The sequence below is a fragment of the Pan paniscus genome, chromosome 10, assembly GCF_029289425.2.
Source record: "Pan paniscus chromosome 10, NHGRI_mPanPan1-v2.0_pri, whole genome shotgun sequence".
Classification (NCBI taxonomy): domain Eukaryota; kingdom Metazoa; phylum Chordata; class Mammalia; order Primates; family Hominidae; genus Pan; species Pan paniscus.
This window is the reverse complement of record NC_073259.2, coordinates 11,870,990-11,888,406: the sequence shown is the minus strand read 5'-3', so window position 1 is coordinate 11,888,406 and position 17,417 is coordinate 11,870,990. Positions and strand designations below refer to the sequence as shown.

The following is a 17,417-nucleotide window of genomic DNA, read 5'->3' as shown; positions in this document are numbered from 1 at the left end:
GGTGAGATGGGAAAAGCCCTGCACTAGGGCCAGGTAGCCCATCACCATCATGCCAAGTGACAGAGGAGTAGCAGGTTCTTGTTCTGAACACCGTCATCTGTTGCCCAAGCTGGAGTGCGCTCACTGCAGCCTCCATCCCTTGGGCTCATGGGGTCCTCCCGCCTCAGCCTCTGGACACAGGCACACCACCACACCTGGGTAATTTTTAAAAATTTTTTTTGTAAAGACAGGGTTTCCCTATATTGCCCAGGCTGGTCTGGAACTCCTGGGCTCAAGGGATCCTCCCACCTCAGCCTCCCAAACTGCTGGGATTACAGGCAGCCATGCCCAGCCAGGGCAGTCATTTTTATGCACAACTTTCTGTGGGGCTCAGGTGCACCTATGATACATAAATTTACAGTTCTTGATCCCCAAACAGAGCAGGAGGCAGGGTGCCTGGGCCAGGCTTCCTTTGGGAAATGTGGTCCTTGAGGTAGAGTCACAGATGCCGGAGGGTGACCAGCACTACTGGGGAGAGATCTCCTCTGGGAGAGATGCATGCCAAAGGTCCTCTGCATTCCTCATACCTCTCTGAAAAGACAGGAGGGGGTGTTAGGCGACAGTCAGTGGCAACGGGTGAGGGTCAGGTGAAGAGTGAGGCAGAGAGCCCTTCCTGCCTCAGCCCCTGTTCCTGCATTGCCCTCTTTCTATACTGCACCCCTCCACCACCATACAGACATCCCCGTCTGCCCCCTCCCAGGCCAGCTTCCCTCCAGCACTTACGATGCGGACAGAGGGGTGTCCAGCTGAATGATGTGGGGCCCCCGCATCCTCTGCAGCTGGGCCCGAGTCAGCTTCCGTGGCCTGCTGTCCCGGGGCTCCTCGGCCCCCTCAATCCTTTGGCTGGCCAGCTCCTCCCGGATCTCTCTGAGCATGTCCTCAGCCCGCATTGGGCGCAGGGATGTGTGGCCAGCTTTCAGGAACAGAGGCCCCTCTTCTTCCTCCTCCCCTGAGGACTCCCAGGGGCTCTCCCCGGCAGAGTCAGCATGGGTTGGGGAGGAGGGAAGCTGGCCCCGAAGCCGGGCCCTGTGGAGTGTTTCCACCACCACATTCCGTCGCTCGGAGGCCCCATCTTCTTCCTCAGACCAGGTTGGTGGGTCTTCCTGGGGAAGACTGCCTCCTTTTAGGATTCCTTCCGGCAGTTCGGGGGCGCTTCGGCGTTGAGGAGCTTGGGGGTCGGGAGGGTGGGGACGCAGAGGGATGTCCCGGAGTTCCAGGGTGGAGAAGGTGAGGCGAGGGTCCCGCCGAAGGGCTCTTTGGCGTAGACGGCTCAGTGGGGAGCGGGACCCCGTGGGGGTGCCTGGGATCAAAGTGCCGTAGCCAGAGTCTGAGGTATCATCTGGCACAAGGGGAGCATCTTCATCTGTGTCTTCTGTCACCACCAGGTGGGGGATAATGGTCGAGAACTCAGGAGTCCTACAATTAATGGCAAAGAGTCAGATGCGTAGGGGTCAAGTTCAAGTCCAGGGAGTTTCCCTTGATCACTACATCCAGAAATGGCCCCTCCTCCAAACTTATTTTGGTATCATCTTTCCATCGCACTGTGATTGTTTTTCTCATCTGGCTGGCTAGATTTTAAGCTCCTAAGAGAGTACGGGCTGCCTCTACACTGTTTTATCCATAGCATCTGGTCCAGGATCTTGTACTGAGTGGGTAGTCAGGTTTTTGCTGAGTGGTTCCTGAACTTACCTGATGTTATCCTCAATGATCGATTCTTTTCTCCTTAAGCTGCTGCCAAGCAGTGGTGCTATCATAGACGAACCTCACACTCCCCGGGGATTTGGCAGCTCTAATATTCTGCAGATCCACACCTACCTTCACTCTCGAGCCTGCTCCTCTCACAGTGCTCCTGTGTGACTCTAGGCAGGCTAACTCTGTAGGCTGTCTGTGCCCTATCCCCCACCTCCAACCCAACACGGCTGGTACCAACCTTCCAACCCAACACAGCTGGTACCGACATTCCCTACCCTGCCCTACGCCTGCGTTCCTCTATCTATTCCCAATTCCACCAAAAATGTGCAGTAATGCCATTTCTCAGCCTTATGGCTCCCTCCTCCTGCTCGGGGAGACCTTGTAGTCCGTGTGAGCCTTACCTCCCCTCTGCGCTGCTCTGAGAGCCCTCCAGGGAAGGCGTGGAGGGCCTGGTGCTGGGGGACTCCCTGTCCTGGTCCCGATAGAGGGTCAGGAGCTCCCTCTTCTGTTGAACATACTCCTCTGCCTTCAGCTTCTGTAGGGCGGCCTGGGACAGGACACTTTCATTATTAAGAGCTCTCATTTATTGAGCACTTGCTGTTTGCCAGGCACCCTGCTAAGTGCGTTACATATATTACCTTATTTTATTTTATTATTATTATTTTTTGAGACTGAGTCTTGCTCTGTCACCCAGACTAGAATGCAGTGCCACAATCTTGGCTCACTGCAACCTCCACCTCCTGGGTTCAAGCGATTCTCCTGCCTCAGCCTTCTTAGTAGCTGGGATTACAGGCGCCCGCCAACGTGCCCGGCTAATTTTTGTATTTTTAGTAGAGACGGGGTTTCACCATCTTGGCCAGGCTGGTCTCAAACTCCTGACCTTGTGATCCACCCCCCTTGGCCTCCCAAAGTGCTGGAATTAGAGGCGTAAGCCACCGCGCCCGGCCTACATTACCTTATTTAATCTTTACAAAAACCCCATGAACCAGATATTTTTACCCCACCTTACTACTGAGACATGGAGACTCTAAGGTTAAGTAACTGCCTGAGGGGGTACTTCTTACCGTAAGAAAGTGGGGTGGTGCCGGGATTTGGTGGCACCAAACTCGGGAGCTAGTGTTGGGGGTGAGTGGGGTGAACAGAATGGCCCTTTTCCCACCTGTACAGGTCTTCCTGCTTCTCATGTCCCATTGGCAGACCTGTTATCAGGTCTTCCCCCTCCTTCAGGAAGCCCTCCCTGGTTGGTGGTGATGGTAGAATAAGTGTTCTGAATTGGTACTGGTTGCTCCTTCAAAAGCATCCCTCTCCTACCACCTGGGCCTCTGCCCTGAAGCTGGGAGGAGCAGGAGGGCAGAACGTGGGCAGAGGTGGGCTTTGTCCCAGGCTGAGGACTCTGCTGTCCTTCAGAGGGAGGAAAGTTCCTAGAAGGCTGAGGAGAGGACGCATTATATTGTCTGCCTTCTCCCTCCCTCAGCGATTTCATACAGGTACCATCAAAAGGAAATAGCGCCATCTGAGAAAAAATTTTCAAAGCACTTTTGCACATGTGGTCATTTGATACACATCATTGCCCTGTGGTGTGGAGAACATGAATGTTAGCCCATTTTACAGACAAGAAACCTAGACCTAGAGAGGTGAAGTGACTTGCTCAAGGTGCCACAGGTATGGAGAAGCAGAGCTGGGACAGGGCCTTGCTCTTTGAGTCCTGGTTCAGTCACTGCAACACTTTCAAGGACAGCCTTGAAGGGTAAAGGTTGTTGGCTTGGGGAGGGGGAGGGGGAGGGGGAGGGAGAGGGAAGAGAAGGTGGCAGAGCTGAGGTTGGAGGCGGAGGCAAGCCTTGGCAAAAGGGAGGTACTGGTGGCTGCTGTGGGCAGCACTGATATCAGGACTTGCTGGTGTGGCCATATCCTTGTTAAAATATTGAAGTCTTCCATGCTGGTAAGGGAATGGCTGCTGCCTGGGCCTCAACCACTTCCCCCATCCCCATGATCTAGCAACTAAGGGAGATAACCTCTGGCACAGCAGAGGATCTCTAGTGCAGCGCTCCTTTCTGATTGGTTGATGCCCATGCTATACTAATTGTTAAATATTTCCACTATCTCCCCAGCTTGAAGTATATGAGCCAGCAACTCCTGGGCACCTGGACTTTCCCAAAGCCTCTCAAGAAACCCGGGGGGCAGCTGGGTCAGGACAAGAGACGAAATGGATGAACAGGGATAGGAAAATGACACCAGGCTTATATTTCTGATTCTGCTTTTTCTGGCTCTCCAGTCACTTATTCCCAAGGCTGACAGCATTCTCATAAGATGTGGTCTGTTGGCCGGAGCAGGGGAGGGGACCTGGGGGTAGGAAACCTGCCAGGGCCGGGACCTGGGGCAGGACTCCCTCTTTCCCAGGCCTCATCTCCCAACTCCATGTGAAGGGAGGGAAGAAGTGAGAAAAGAGAGGGTGGAGGCGCTGGGCCGATCTGCTTGTCCTGCTGGGGTGCCCTTTTGCCCCACAGGACCCAAATTCAGGTTTGTGTTTCGGGTGCCAAGGGAGGGATGTTACGTGAAAGAAGAACTGGAAGGAAGCAGGGTTTCTGTAAGGGACGTTCAATGCCAGCATCTCTGCTAAACTTGCCCCTTGCCCGACCCCAGGAAGAGGCTGGAGGAGGCGGCGGGGGGGAGGGGGGCGAGGGGGAGCCCTGAGCATGGGGTAGGGGGTCGGGGGAATGGGCGGGATGGGGCTCTTGGAGGTGCCTCCCAGCGAGCCCAAAGCCTCTCCAGCAACCCTGGGAGAATTTTCTCGGCTTGGTTAAGAGGAGAGACACATGGGGGCAGAGGGGACGGGAAAGAAAAAGGAAATTGGCGCTTAAGCCAGAATGTGACACCCCTACAAAACTGAGAAGAGGAAGGGAGGGCCCCCAGCGGGATTCTTCTTCCTTTGTACCCGTGGAGAGGAAATGCCTCCTTTCCCTGCTGTCTCTGGGGTGGCTCCTAGATTCACCCACTCTCCTCCTGGAACTCCCCAGTGCCGGACTAAAACCGAACTCTGAAAGGTGCCCACTGACTTCCTGAGCAACAGAGGCGGATGTGTTTCCCCAGTCAGCAGCAGGCCCTACCCAGGCCCCAAAGACCACCCCTTTCTTCTAATGATGACAATGGCAAACATTTATGGAGTGCCCATACAGTGCTGGGCCTTGTGCCTGGCCACTTGCGGACTGTCTGTCCTGCGTGCACTGCAACTCCCCGAGAGGTGAAGTAACTCCCTGACAGCTGCGCGGGCCTCTCCTTCAGACCCTGGCTCTTAGCCTCGGCTGCCTCCTTCAGTCTCCCTGCTTTAATTTCTTGGTCGCCATCTCTGACGGCTCTTTCTGTTCCTGTCTCTGTTCCTTTTCCTCTTCTCAGTCCCTGGGCATTCCCCAAGATTCAGTCTCTTCTCCCTGGAGAAGCGTACTTTCTCTAAAAGTGTGAGTCATCACAGCTAGACCCGCTAGGAATCAATCTGCAAGTCAACGTTTCTGCCAAGGTGAGAAAACAATAGTCTGCCCCCTGGGGATTGCTCTATGAAAGGGACCAACAGAGTTTCTACTGCCCTCTTCAGTGTATAAAGACTGATGGCTCTAGAGAGGATTCCCTAAGAATCTGGTGTGAGACAATAGCAGGAAAAGTCATTTCAAAGTTTCAGTTTTCTTTGTTTTGCTAAGGAAGGCCAGGGAGCCTTGGTGCATATCTTGGTTATAGATCTTGACAGATCTTTCCTGTTAGCCTGGAGTGAGACTACCAGGGGACTGAGTTGTTTTGCATAGTAAAATACCCGTAATTTTCAGTAGCCCTTGGGATTCTAAAAGGGAGAAGGTGAGGGTCTGGCTGTTGTTCTGTGACTAAAAACCAAAAAAAGAGGAGAAAGTTCTGAAGGTGGAGGTGGCAGTTCCGAAGGAAAAAAGGCAGCCTGCCATTCACTGCCAGCCCCGCTGGCTATCCTGGGGAGTTGGGGCTCTAGGAACACCGATGCCACTAGCTTGCGCTTTTGTCCCTGGGCTCCCCTTGAGCCTCTAGCCTTCAGGAAAATGTTTTATTTAACTTTTTTTTTTTAGACAAGGTCTCACCCTGTTGTCTGGGTTGTAGTGCAGTGGTGGGAACATAGCTCACCGCAGGCTGTATCTCCCGGGTTCAAGTGATCCTCCCACCTCAGCCTCCCGAGTAGCTGGGACTACAGGCATGCGCCACCAGGCCCAGCTAATTTTTGTATTTTTTGTAAAGATGGGGTTTTGCCATGTTGGCCAGGCTGGGTCTTGAACTTCTGGTCTCAAGCCATCTGCCTGCCTCAGCTTCTCAAAGTGCTGGGATTAGAGGAGGTGAGCCACTACGCCTGGCCAAGAAAATTTGATTAACCACCAAAATGATGTCACTTGCCAGTCAGTCCAGCCTAGTGGAAAGTGTGTTTAGGCTTAGGTGGAAGTGATGGAGAGAAGTCCCTGCCATGCAGGGGGGACAGTGAACCGAGCCGGAAGCAGGGGACAGGGCAGATGGGAGACCACTGTCATCACAAAACCCACCTGCCTCCCCTTGGGGTGTGTTTTTTGTCCTCCTTTTTCACTGGAATTCCAGGTCTTTGTTTCTGTTTCTTTTGTTCCCAAAGCCCCTAAGATATCTCCACTAGGTTATATCTTGGCTGCCTCAATTTCAAAGCACTGCTGTTTAAATATTCCTACCGTAAAGCCACCTCACTGAGGAAGCAATAACTAAACAAACACATTTCCCTTTCCCTTTCTAATGACTGCATTTCTGTCTGGGGTCCCATTGCCAATGCAGTCTTCCAAGCTGAAGCTTCGGGAGGCCAACTGTGCTCTTTGCCGCTGGGTATCTGGAGTTCCTGAGCCTGTGCCCAGTGCTGGCCCCAGGCTGTGTGCCTAAGCCGAATGACAGCTTTGAATCTCCCTAGGAAGCAGGTAGTCATTGTGTATATCTGTTTTGCAGATGAAGAAATTGAAGTTGAGAGAGGTCATATAACTTACCCAAGGTCACATGGCTAGGACCTGGTAGGACCGGTGTCTGAACCTGGATTTTTCTGAATTCAGTATAGACTTTAACCAAAGTATCCCTAAGGCTCCCCCTTCTCTTCCCTCTTCTTTTTTTTTTTTTTTGAGACAGAGTCTCGCTCTGTTGCCCAGGCTGGAGTGCAGTGGCACGATCTAGGCTCACTGCAAGCTCCGCCTCCTGAGTTCACGCCATTCTCCTGCCTCAGCCTCCCAAGTAGCTGGGACTACAGGTGCCCGCCACCGCACCCAGCTAATTTTTTGTCTTTTTTAGTAGAGATGGGGTTTCACCGTGGTCTCAATCTCCTGACCTCGTGATCGGCCTGCCTTGGCCTCCCTAAGTGCTGGGATTACAGGCGTGAGCCACCGCGCCTGGCCTCTTCCCTCTTCTTTAGCTCCTTTCTTCTCCTTTGTTTTTTGTCCCTTTTTGCAATGTCTCCCTAAGGCTGTGGCACTAAACCTTCCATGTTTCACACCCAAACTAGTACAATAAACCTCCTGTCACCAATTTCTCCCTCCTCCAGCCCACCCAGCACACTGCTACCTGATTTCCTGAAAACCTAATTCAAGAGGAAACACACTGATTTCACCCTTGCTCAAGAATTCATGGCAGGGCTATGCACGGTGGCTCACGCCTGTAATCTCAGCACTTTGGGAGGCCGAGATATGCAGATTGCTTAAGCTCAGGAGTTCAAGACCAGCCTGGACAACATGGAAAGACCCTGTCTTTACAAAAAGATGCAAAAAATTAGCCAGGTGTGGTGGTACACACCTGCAGTCCCAGCTACTTGGGAGGCTAAGCTGGGAGACTCACTTGAGCCCAGGAAGTTGAGGCGGCAGTGAGCTGTGATCATGCCACTGCACTCTAGCCTGGGTGATGGAGTAAGACTCTGTCTCAAAAGAAAAAAAAAAAAAGAATTCACGGTGGCTGTCTCTTGTTGACCCTATTTAACTCAAGCGCATCCAGGCCACAGGGTTCTGCAGCTCTGAGATTCTGCAGAATCTGGCCTCTTACCACGCACTCACACAAACCCTGTGCTCCAGACTTAGGCAGATATGGCCGTCATTCCAGAAATATATCCAGCCCAGCTGGTCCTCTGATTCTTCTGCTCATGGTCTTCCTATCCTTAAAAGTCTAACTCAAATCTTCACTTCTCTTTGGCCATTCCATTCCTGTGGTGGGTTGAATAGTGGCCCCCCCAAAAGATAGATATATCTAAGTCCTACCCTCTGGAACCTGTGAATGTGAGCTGATTTCGAAAAAGAGTCTTCGCAGATTTGCAGAGATCCTAAGAGCTCAAGATGAGTTCTCCCTGGATTTAGGGTGGGCTCGAAATCTAATACTCACATCTTTGTAAGAGAAAGGAGGGGGAAATTTGGACACAGAGACATACAGAGAGGAAGGCCATGGGAAGACAGAGAAAGAGTTTGGAATTTTGTTACCACAAGCCACGGAACGCCTGGGGCAGCCAGGAGCTGGAAAAGGCAAGGATGGATTCTCCTCTAGAGCCTCCAGAGGAAACTCAGCTCTGCCAACACCTTGATTTGAAACTTCTGGCCTCCAGAACTGTGAGAGAGTAAGCTTCTGATGCATTTTAGGCCACCAAGTTTGTGGGACCTAATACAGCTCCATTTGCATCTCTCTTCTTTTGAACTCCTCCTGCTTTTTATCTGCTCACATCACTCCCCTGCCTGACTCCTTCACCGGCCCTCTGTCATCCGAAGGACAAAGCTCATCTATAGGATGCTTTATCATGACATGCAGAGATGGGCATGACCTGGTGGCACCTACCCCCTAGCCTCTCCCTGCTGCGTCTACTCTTGTACTTGATACTGTAGCAATACCAATGGGGGCAGTTCTCTCAACACACACAACTGTTTCACAGTTCCGGCCTTTGCACGTTCTGCTCCTCCATGTGGAATGCCCTTCCCTTCCACCCTGACTCCCTGACATACTCCTAGGTATCCTCCCAAATGGTGCTCAGACATCAGCTCCTCTGTGTCCCTTCCAAACAGACCCAGCAGACAATGCCTTGCTCCCTTCTCTGTCCCAGCTTCATTCTACATAACTTCTCTCTATTGTTTGTATACTAATTACTCAACCAGGCTGCAGCACCTAGGCCTTGAGGGAAGGAATGGTGGTTTATTCTTTTCTGATTCCCTAGCACCTAGCCCTAGTGCCGTACTCAGCAAGTGCCCTGTAAATGTCTGCGAATGGAAGATGACTTCTAGAAGTTAATCATTTCAGGCTGTACAAACCTTCAAGGGATGCTGTATCTTGGGCTCTCCCAGTGGCTGGCACAGTAGCTGGCCAAAGGCTTTTTCTGTCTTCTGATGGATGGTGGAGGCTCTGCCTCCCTCTCTGGGGCACATCAGATTGTCCAGTCTGAACCTCAATGCACCCCAGCCTCTCTCCTCCTCCCCTCTGCACTCCCATGTTCATTCGTTCCTTCCTTCCTTCTTTTTTTTTTTTCCTTCTTCTTCAGGGTCTCACTCTGTCACCCAGGCTAGAGTGCAGTGGCACGATCTCAGGTCACTGCAACCTCCACTTCCCGGGCTCAAGTGATTCTCCTGCCTCAGCCTCCCAAGTAATTGGGACTACAGGCACACACCACCACGCCCGGTTAATTTTTGTATTTTTAGTAGAGACGGGGTTTCACCATGTTGGCCAGGCTGGTCTCAAACTCCTGACCTCAGGTGATCCACCTGCCTCAGCCTCCCAAAGTGCTGAGATTACAGGTGTGAGCCACCACTGTGCTCCCATTTCTGAGCTCCGGGGACCCCTGCCCATGCCTCCCCGTTGCTGGCTTTCCCATACCTGGGCCTGCTGGGTCTTCTCCAGCCACTGGGCACGGTCTGTAGGACTGGGACAGTGCACAAGGAGGGCGCTGGAGACACACTGGAATTCAGTGAGGTGGATCAGCAGGAAGCTGTCTGGATGGAGGAGACAACCTTCAAGAGGCCAGCCTTTATTTGATCTCCATCCCAGCTTCTCCTTCCCCTCGCTGAGAAGAGGGAGAAGAAAAGACTCCCTGAAGGAAGGACATACTGGGGTCTCGCAGGGGTTGGCACACGAGCTTCTCCAGCATGAGAGGGGGGCGGATGACCTTGGCTTTGTCCGCCTTGCGCTGGGGCTTGGTCACAAGGAGCACATCAGAGAAGAGGAACAGGTACACGTCCAGCTGGGGGTGGGGGCGTAGGGGAAAGAGACAGGGTCAGCTGGAGCCAGGGGCAGGGCTGGTCCGGGAGGAGGCTCAGGCATGGTGCGCAGGCACACAGGGACACACGCAGAGCCCAAATGCGGGAGTGGCCAGGGGCGTCGCTTTGGTCACATCTCTCACTTTACAGGCAGGCAAAGTGGCTGGCTCAGGGTCACACAAATGACTGGGGCTTAGCCAGAACCACATCCTCTTCCCCAAACCCCTCTTCTCCCACTTCCGGCGTTTCTACCTCTTACCTTCTCCCACCGTGCCCCATCCCCTCCACTCTGTCCGCAGCACCCTCACCTTCCCTTCTCGTCCCTCCTTCACTCGCACGGGTCCCTCCAGCAGCAGCTGTCTGGTGTGCTCAGACGCAACCCCCAGCATGGGGGACGTCAGGTCCAGGGTGGAGAATGGACGCAGGTTCTGAGGGACACAGAGGGGAGGGGTCAGGGCGCTCGGCAGTCTGCCTGGACTTCCTGGCCAAGGGCGGCTCCTGGTTCTGCCACCAACATCTTTCTGTTTGTATCCTTCCCCCATGGGCTAGAGAAAGCCTCCCAGGGCCTCCTTTTTGCTCTTCTGACCTGTACCCCTTGGACTGTCACCACCGGGTAGGAATGATGGACACCCTTGTAGCACCCAAGTACGGGGTGTTCTGGCCTTGCAGCCCTCCCCTTCACCAGTATCCCTGGGACCTTGCTTTTCCTGGGTCCCCTCCCTTTGCCCTCTCACCTTCTCCACCTCATCACTGGGTGGCTCCAGCACCTCGTAGGGCCCGATGCGTTGTGCTGCAGCCGCCAAGCTCTCTTGCTCTTCGCCCTGGCGGACCTGCCCATTGATGTGTCGCAGGAATGACTCCACGGCTTCAATCTAGGTGGGGTTGGGGGTGTGGGAGGAGGGACGGCTCAGCACCCCTCCCAACCAATGCCAGCCACAGCACAGTGCCACACTGTCATGGACACACTAAGAAAGAGACCCCCCTCCCAGTCCCCGATTCACCAGAGTCCCAGCCCCACTGGGGCACCTACCATGGCATTCAGGGCCTCTTGGGCTCGTGCCTCGGGGCTCCTCTTGAGCACAGCATGGAGCAGCAGTGGGTACTTGGTGATGCGCTGGTGGGGCTTGATGAGCAAGTCACAGAGCATCTGCCTTCCAGAGCGCTTGTGCTTCTCACACCACTGCAGGGAAGGTGGGTGGGGCTCAGGGTTTGCTCCCTCCTGCCCTGCCTAGTGGTGAACTCAGCCTCAGGCTCAGCTGGAGACCGACCGGCTAAGATGCACCCGTCCCCCTCCCCAGCACCCCTTCTCCCACCTGCACGAAGGCATGGAAGAGAGGGTTAGTTTCTTGCTGCTCTCGGGCGTAAGCCATGGTCTGCTTCACTCGGAGGCAGTACTGGATGTAGGGGTGGAACCGCTGGCCAAACTGGAGAGACAGATACGGGAGGTGGGAAGCAGGCATGGGGAGAAGGCCATGAATACAGGCTCTAGCTGCAGGACCCAGGAGCAGGTGCAGAGAGCCTCACAGGGGCCCTTAGCCCAGCTCCTGACAGTCCCTCCCTCCCAGGATCCTCCCAGGAATGCTCTCGAGGCTAGGCCCCTCTCTCTGGATTCCACGAAGGAGCCTGAGGTCCCGACACTGACCCAGAGCTCTCTGAGCTCCCTCTATCCACAGTGCTGCTGGGGCCTGCTGCTCTGGACTTACTCTCCCACCATCAATAATTCAGCTGGATGGTTGTCAGGACATTGCGGATCCCATTTCACCCTGGGGGTGGGGTGGCGACCTAAGAGTTGGCTCAGAAGCCTTGCTCCTATGGAGGGGGTACCTAAGGCTCCCAGGAGCAGTACGCCTACCTCTCTACCCCACTGCAACTTTTTCCTGCAGGGCCCACATTGTCCTGGCTAGGTAACATTGTAGAAGAAAGTCGGATCCTAGGCCCTCTTGCTTTCTCTTGTCACTCTTCTCCATGCCCTGGGTGCCTCCTGTGGCCTTTTACACCCACCCAGGTCCTCCTAAGGGTCCCCTCACTTAGGCCTCATTTGCTGCACCCAGCTTTTGTAGTTGATGGGAGCCAAGGTGTGACCCTTCCCTGAGACAGCTGCATTTTCATTTCATGAGGGCCTCCAGAAGAACAAGGAGCCTGTGGCACAGAGGTCAGACTTGTGGCATGAAGGGAGGAGGTGAGGTGATATTAGGGGTAGGGGCTGTGTCCTGTGGCCCCTCAAATCACAGAGATTTGCATACTGTGGGCATGCCCTACACACAGGACCCCCGAGGGCTCCGAGTCCTGCCCCATCCAGACACAGCCCTTCACAGGCCTCACCGTCAGGAAGCCACTTTGCAGACCAATGGGGTCCAGAGGCTGGCCCGAGGCCCGAGTCTCCTCCAGGGTGGGCCCCAGCACCTCATCCCAAAAGCTCCGGTGGGTTCGAATCAGGCTGGGGACATTTCCAAACAGGGTCTCAGCTGACACCTGGAGGAGGGAGCAGAACTGAGCAGCACACTTTTGGAAGGTCACCAGGGGTGGCACTGGCTGAGGAAAAGTGAGGACCTTAAGCTTGGACAGCAGGGGCGGGGGTGAAGAAGGATGAATTGGGCACTGGGCCTGGAAGATCTCAAGGATGCCAGTCTGGGAAATGGGGGGCCTGTGGCCTGCTTGGAGTCCCCAGTAACAGGGAAGTAGGGAGGGCAAGGCGCCCCAAAAAACGGGGCAGTGGGAATTCAGACAGGGATGGCTGGAGGGCCCACCCTCATCCCCAGGCTTAGAGGTCGGGCTGTGCCAGGGTCCCCTCCTGAGCAGCCACTCACTTCCATCAGCAGTCCCACTCGCTGCAGGTTCAGCAGGCCGGCGGCTAGCAGCTGCAGGGAGGGAGATGAGGGTCTCAGGACCCAGCGCGCCCTTCAGTGTCGTCACCTCCCACCCCCCACCAACTTCAGTACTGCTGACCTATCTCCCTGCATCCCAGACTGGCCTGAAATCCTGCCCCTCCCTCCCCCAGTGACCTGCCTTCCAGTCTGGGAGGATGGGGGCTCATGCAGGGAAGATGGGACCGGGGCTGGGGCTGCGGGGGGCTCACATCAGTCATGATCTTGAGCTTTCTCACGTAGATCAGCTCGGTGGTCAGGAGCTCCCACAGGGCCTCCTGTTGGTGGCAGAGCTCCCGGCTCATCTCCTGGGGTGGGGAGAACGCTGGCTCAGTTGGGGAATGACAATTAGAATGGCAAGTACCAGCTGTTAAGTGCGACTGGATCCACTTCATAGGTTCTAGGCACTTTGTACATGACCATGACCTTTTAATCCTCAAACCAGTGCTCCGATGTGTAGGTGGTATTATCCCCACTTTACATATGTGGCAACTGAGGCCCAGAGAACTTTACTGTCTTGACCAAGGTCTGACTAGTAAGTGGCAGAGTTGGGATCTGAACCCAGATCAACGTGTTTCCAGATGTTTTTTCCACATGACCCCACTTCCCAAGGCCTTTCCCTCCTGTAGAGCAGAATCTGTGTGTGCATTCACGCCGTGGGGACGGACTCACCTTGTGAGTTTCAGGCTCACCTTGTGCCCAGGCACCAGCTCCCTCCAGGACTTCTCGATGGTCAGGCCACTGTCGCCACCCTCTCCTATCTCCCAGTGCCGCCGGTCCTCAGGGGGCAGCCGGGGCATCCCAAACATGCTGAAAGTGTGCAGCCTCACCTCCAGCTCATGGGCCTTGGTGAGTTCCTGGGGGAGCCAACAAGGGCATCAGCTCTGGTCACATCCTTGGCACCCAGCCACAGGGCCCCGGGAGGGCTGTGTGTGTGTGCATGTATGTTAAAGTGTGTGCGTGTGTGTGTGTCTGGAATGGGAGATGGCAAGCAGCACTGAGTATGAGTGGGGACACGGAGGCCTAGAGAACAGGGGTCGGCCCCAGCTGGAATTCCAGGGAAAAAGGCATTGCTGGAATGTGGGTGAAGAGGCACCCTGGTCTGTGGAAAGGTCCCTGGAGAGGGGTCTGATCTAGGCTCCCTGACAGGAAAGAGGCCTTCCGTGGGTCTCCTGAATCAGAATGAGGTAGGGGAGGGACAGAAACAGACACTTCAGAGGGACCTTCAGTGAATCAGAACAAGACTTAGAGAACCAGCGGTCTCAGGCCCCACTTTGACATTCGCCTATAAGATGGCATTTTTTATGAAGCAGCATGGCTTACATTTTACAGGTTTCTTTTTTTGAGACAGAGTTTTGCTCTTGTCGCCCAGGCTGGAGTGCAGTGGTGCAATCTCGGCTCACTGCAACCTCCACCTCCCGGGTTCAAGCGATTCTCCTGCTTCAGCCTCCTTAGTAGCTGGGATTACAGGCGCCCACCATGACACCCAGCTAATTTTTTTTTACATTTTTAGCAGAGACGGGGTTTCACCATGTTGGCCAGGCTGGTCTCGAACTCTTGACCTCAGGTGATCCGCCCGTCTTGGCCTCCCAAAGTGCTGGGATTACAGGTGTGAGCCACCGCGCCCGGCCCATTTTACAGGTTTCTTTGGTACCAAGAATGTGAGCAATAGACACTCCTGACCCTCACTCACTCCATCCGGATGTGGCTCGGGAGGAGAGGTGAGGCTCACAGTGGCAGTGAAGGATGATGTGGCACTGAGGATAGAGGGAGCATACCTGACTCTCAGCAACTTGGTAATTTGACTTGGTAATTTTCAAAGACTGAAAGCTCAATATCAATCGTTTATCCACATTTAATCAAAGTGTCTCAAGTCAAAGTCCCTGGTTGCCATGCATGGACCAAGGAGAGATATATCCCTGAGAGGTCCTAGGCAGAGCCATGTCTGACTGGCAGGCAGCAGCCTCCTGGACCTGTGTTCTCAGCTCCCGGAGCTTGCTGGTCATCTGTGGAGCCATCACAATTGGGGCCGTATGTGTGGGGATGGGAGGAGAGGGACCCCCTTACCTTGAGTTTGGGGGAGTGAAGCCGGCCAGCCCCCACATGGCCCCCGTGCCTCTTCTCGGGCTCTGGATCTCGCAGTCTCATGGGCGACAGGCCTCGGGCCTGGCCAGAACCCCTGGCAAAGGGGACATACTGCTGGAGGTGTCGGCGACTGGGATCCTGGGAGAGGAGCAGGGGAAGTTCTGGGGGTGCCTCCCTTTCCCCAGAAACCCCAGAGAGGTAGTAGGGGGGCAGGCTTGGCTCTAGATGTTGTTCCCCTACCCTGGTAAGTCGGGCTGGCTCACTTCTCCCTGCAAACCAGTTTGGTGTGGGCTGCTCCTGCCCCGAGTCACAGCGGCCACTGCCGGCAAGGCTAAGCTGAGTGGGCAGAGGCATGACAGCCTGGCTCCCTGAGTGGGCCTGGGGAAGAAGTGGGGCCTCCTGCCGAGCAGGTGCACAGGCACACACATGCCTGGGCTCTGGTGTGTGTGCCCCCACTGCCTGCTGCTCTCCGTACCATGGGGGGTGCATGGACAAGGCATGGTGCACACAGCATTCTGGTCTCTCGTAACTCTCCTTGTCTATGACCAGCCTCCCTCACACATGGGGATGAGGGCACTCACATGTGCAGCCTCCTCCCCAGGGGCGTGCAGCCTGCATCCCATCCAGCTGGGAGTGGCTGCCCTTCTGTGTGAAAGGCTGAGGCCACAGCCACACAGCTCCTCCCAGGGCAGGCCTGGTCACATTCCTTCATTTGCCTGTGGCCTGAATTACCCCACATACTTCCAAGTCTCCCTTCTCACCCACAGCCTAGGAAAGTCCCATCTCCAAGGGCAAAATTCTCGTGCATTGAGGCAGGGGATGTCCCAGCCGCAAGCAGAACTGTCCTCAAGGTGGAGGGGAAACCTGCAGGCTGAGGGACAGACCTGGCTTCCACACCCCTCTGCTTGGTTAGGACTGGAGGAGAGCCAGGCAGGTGGAGCCAGGGGTGGAGCCAAGGCAGGCACCCTCCTGTCCCTACCCACCACTGGAGGAGTAGGGACACCCTGAACCTTTGCTCATCTTCATCCTGACTCAGGGAGAGGCAGATCTCAGGGAGGCCTCAAACTCCTGCCAAGCAGAGGCGGGAGCCTGGGAGGCGCCAGCTCTGGGGTTTGATGACCTTACCCGCAGCTCTTTGTCTGAGACCTGTCTAACAGCACTCCTCGGAGGGCCTGGCTTCTCCTGGCTCCGCCTCTCCTGCCCAGCTGTCTGGGACTGGGGTGTGATGTCCCTGGAGCCTGGCCCTGTCACTGCCCTCCTCTTTCCCCGCAACCCAGGAAAGAAGAGTAGGCTAAGGGGCAGGAATAGCTCAACCTCTGAACCTGTAAGGGGACAGAGACTCCACAGCCTAGGTGTCCTCCCTCCTGCCCCACCAGGTCACTTTTGGGGCACAGCCTGGACTCACCAGCACAGGGTATCCTCGGGGATAGAGTCTGCCAGCAGTGCTCTGAGCAGAGGCTCGATGCCGGCCCCCATAAGTCTCAATGCGGGAGGCCACGAGTCCTTGGAGGGGGCCCTCATGTGGAGGACCAAAGGCCTTCATCCCTTCTCTCCTGGGTCACCTCCAAAGGGCCATATCTTCAATGTCCAGGAGAAAGAGGTCCCCTAGGGCTGCAAGAGAGAAAAGAGGAATGGAAGGGCCATCCCCAATCAGTGAATGGCACCAGGCGGGAGACCAAGGCTGGTGGGGGGCCTGGGAGGGAGGGTATAGTGGGGGAGGAGAGGGCCAAGGGCTTGGTCACTTGTTGGGGGGAACATGGCTGCCTCATCTATGACTTGGCGGGAGTAGGGTAGGTCCAGGTACATACTGGGCAAGAAGCCCCTTGGAGATGTACCTCCTCTCTCACATGTGTGCATATTTGGGGTACAAGCTCCTGCACTGGTCTCAAATGGGAACAAGGGTCACAGACAGGTCTCGGGCTTTCTGGATACACCCAGGTGGGAGGGTTCTCCTTGCACCTAGATGTAACCCCATCCCCTTCCCCATATAAAGCTTGGGGAAAAGCTGGAGGGAGGCTATGGTGGGTGGGGTGGGCTGGGAGTGGGGGTGGCTGGAGACAGCCCAGTCTGCCACCAGTTTTTGTACAGCCTGTAAGCCTTTACATATTTACATAGTTGAAACAACTGCTGCCCCCCCTGCAAAAAAGCCACCAATATTTTGGGACAAGTAAATATTACATGATATTCAAATTCAGTGTCCATAAACACAGTTTTGTTGGAATCCGTCCTCTTCTGCTGGTCTCCTAATAACCTGTGACTACTTCTTGCTAGTTGGGACAGACGGTGTAGGCCGCGAAGTCTCTAATCTTTACTGTCTGGCCTTTACTGAAAGGCTTGCCCATCTCCTACCTGAACCCTCCTGGCCACAGACAGGGAGGTGAGCGGGGCCAGCTGTCCGGCCACTGCCCTTAGAGACCAGCCAAATAGAGTTTCTCCAGTTTCAGGCTATATGTTTGGTCCTCCCCAGACTCTGGGAATACCACCATGGAGCTGGGGGCCAGGCGTGGGGCTCCATCCC

At 55.0% G+C, this 17,417-nt stretch overlaps 1 protein-coding gene across 3 annotated transcripts in view; it reads right to left on the bottom strand.

Annotated features, from left to right (window-relative positions):
• Positions 1-79: 79 nt before the first annotated feature.
• PLEKHG6 (pleckstrin homology and RhoGEF domain containing G6) overlaps positions 80-17,417 on the bottom strand; it is a 35,012-nt gene continuing 17,674 nt past the window's right edge. For 2 of the 3 annotated variants that reach the window (XM_055095280.1, XM_008973745.3), the window contains 15 exons: positions 16,305-16,510; positions 14,882-15,037; positions 13,507-13,671; positions 13,027-13,122; positions 12,758-12,808; positions 12,273-12,422; positions 11,264-11,374; positions 10,981-11,130; positions 10,685-10,822; positions 10,259-10,378; positions 9,802-9,934; positions 9,571-9,686; positions 2,133-2,278; positions 763-1,455; positions 80-570 (listed from right to left, as the gene is read on the bottom strand). In XM_055095280.1, coding sequence (XP_054951255.1) covers positions 561-570; positions 763-1,455; positions 2,133-2,278; positions 9,571-9,686; positions 9,802-9,934; positions 10,259-10,378; positions 10,685-10,822; positions 10,981-11,130; positions 11,264-11,374; positions 12,273-12,422; positions 12,758-12,808; positions 13,027-13,122; positions 13,507-13,671; positions 14,882-15,037; positions 16,305-16,442 — 2,373 coding nt within the window. In that variant the 5' untranslated portion in view covers positions 16,443-16,510 and the 3' untranslated portion in view covers positions 80-560. The remainder of the gene's footprint in view (positions 571-762; positions 1,456-2,132; positions 2,279-9,570; positions 9,687-9,801; positions 9,935-10,258; positions 10,379-10,684; positions 10,823-10,980; positions 11,131-11,263; positions 11,375-12,272; positions 12,423-12,757; positions 12,809-13,026; positions 13,123-13,506; positions 13,672-14,881; positions 15,038-16,304; positions 16,511-17,417) is intronic. The other variant, XM_055095283.3, reaches the window with a different exon arrangement.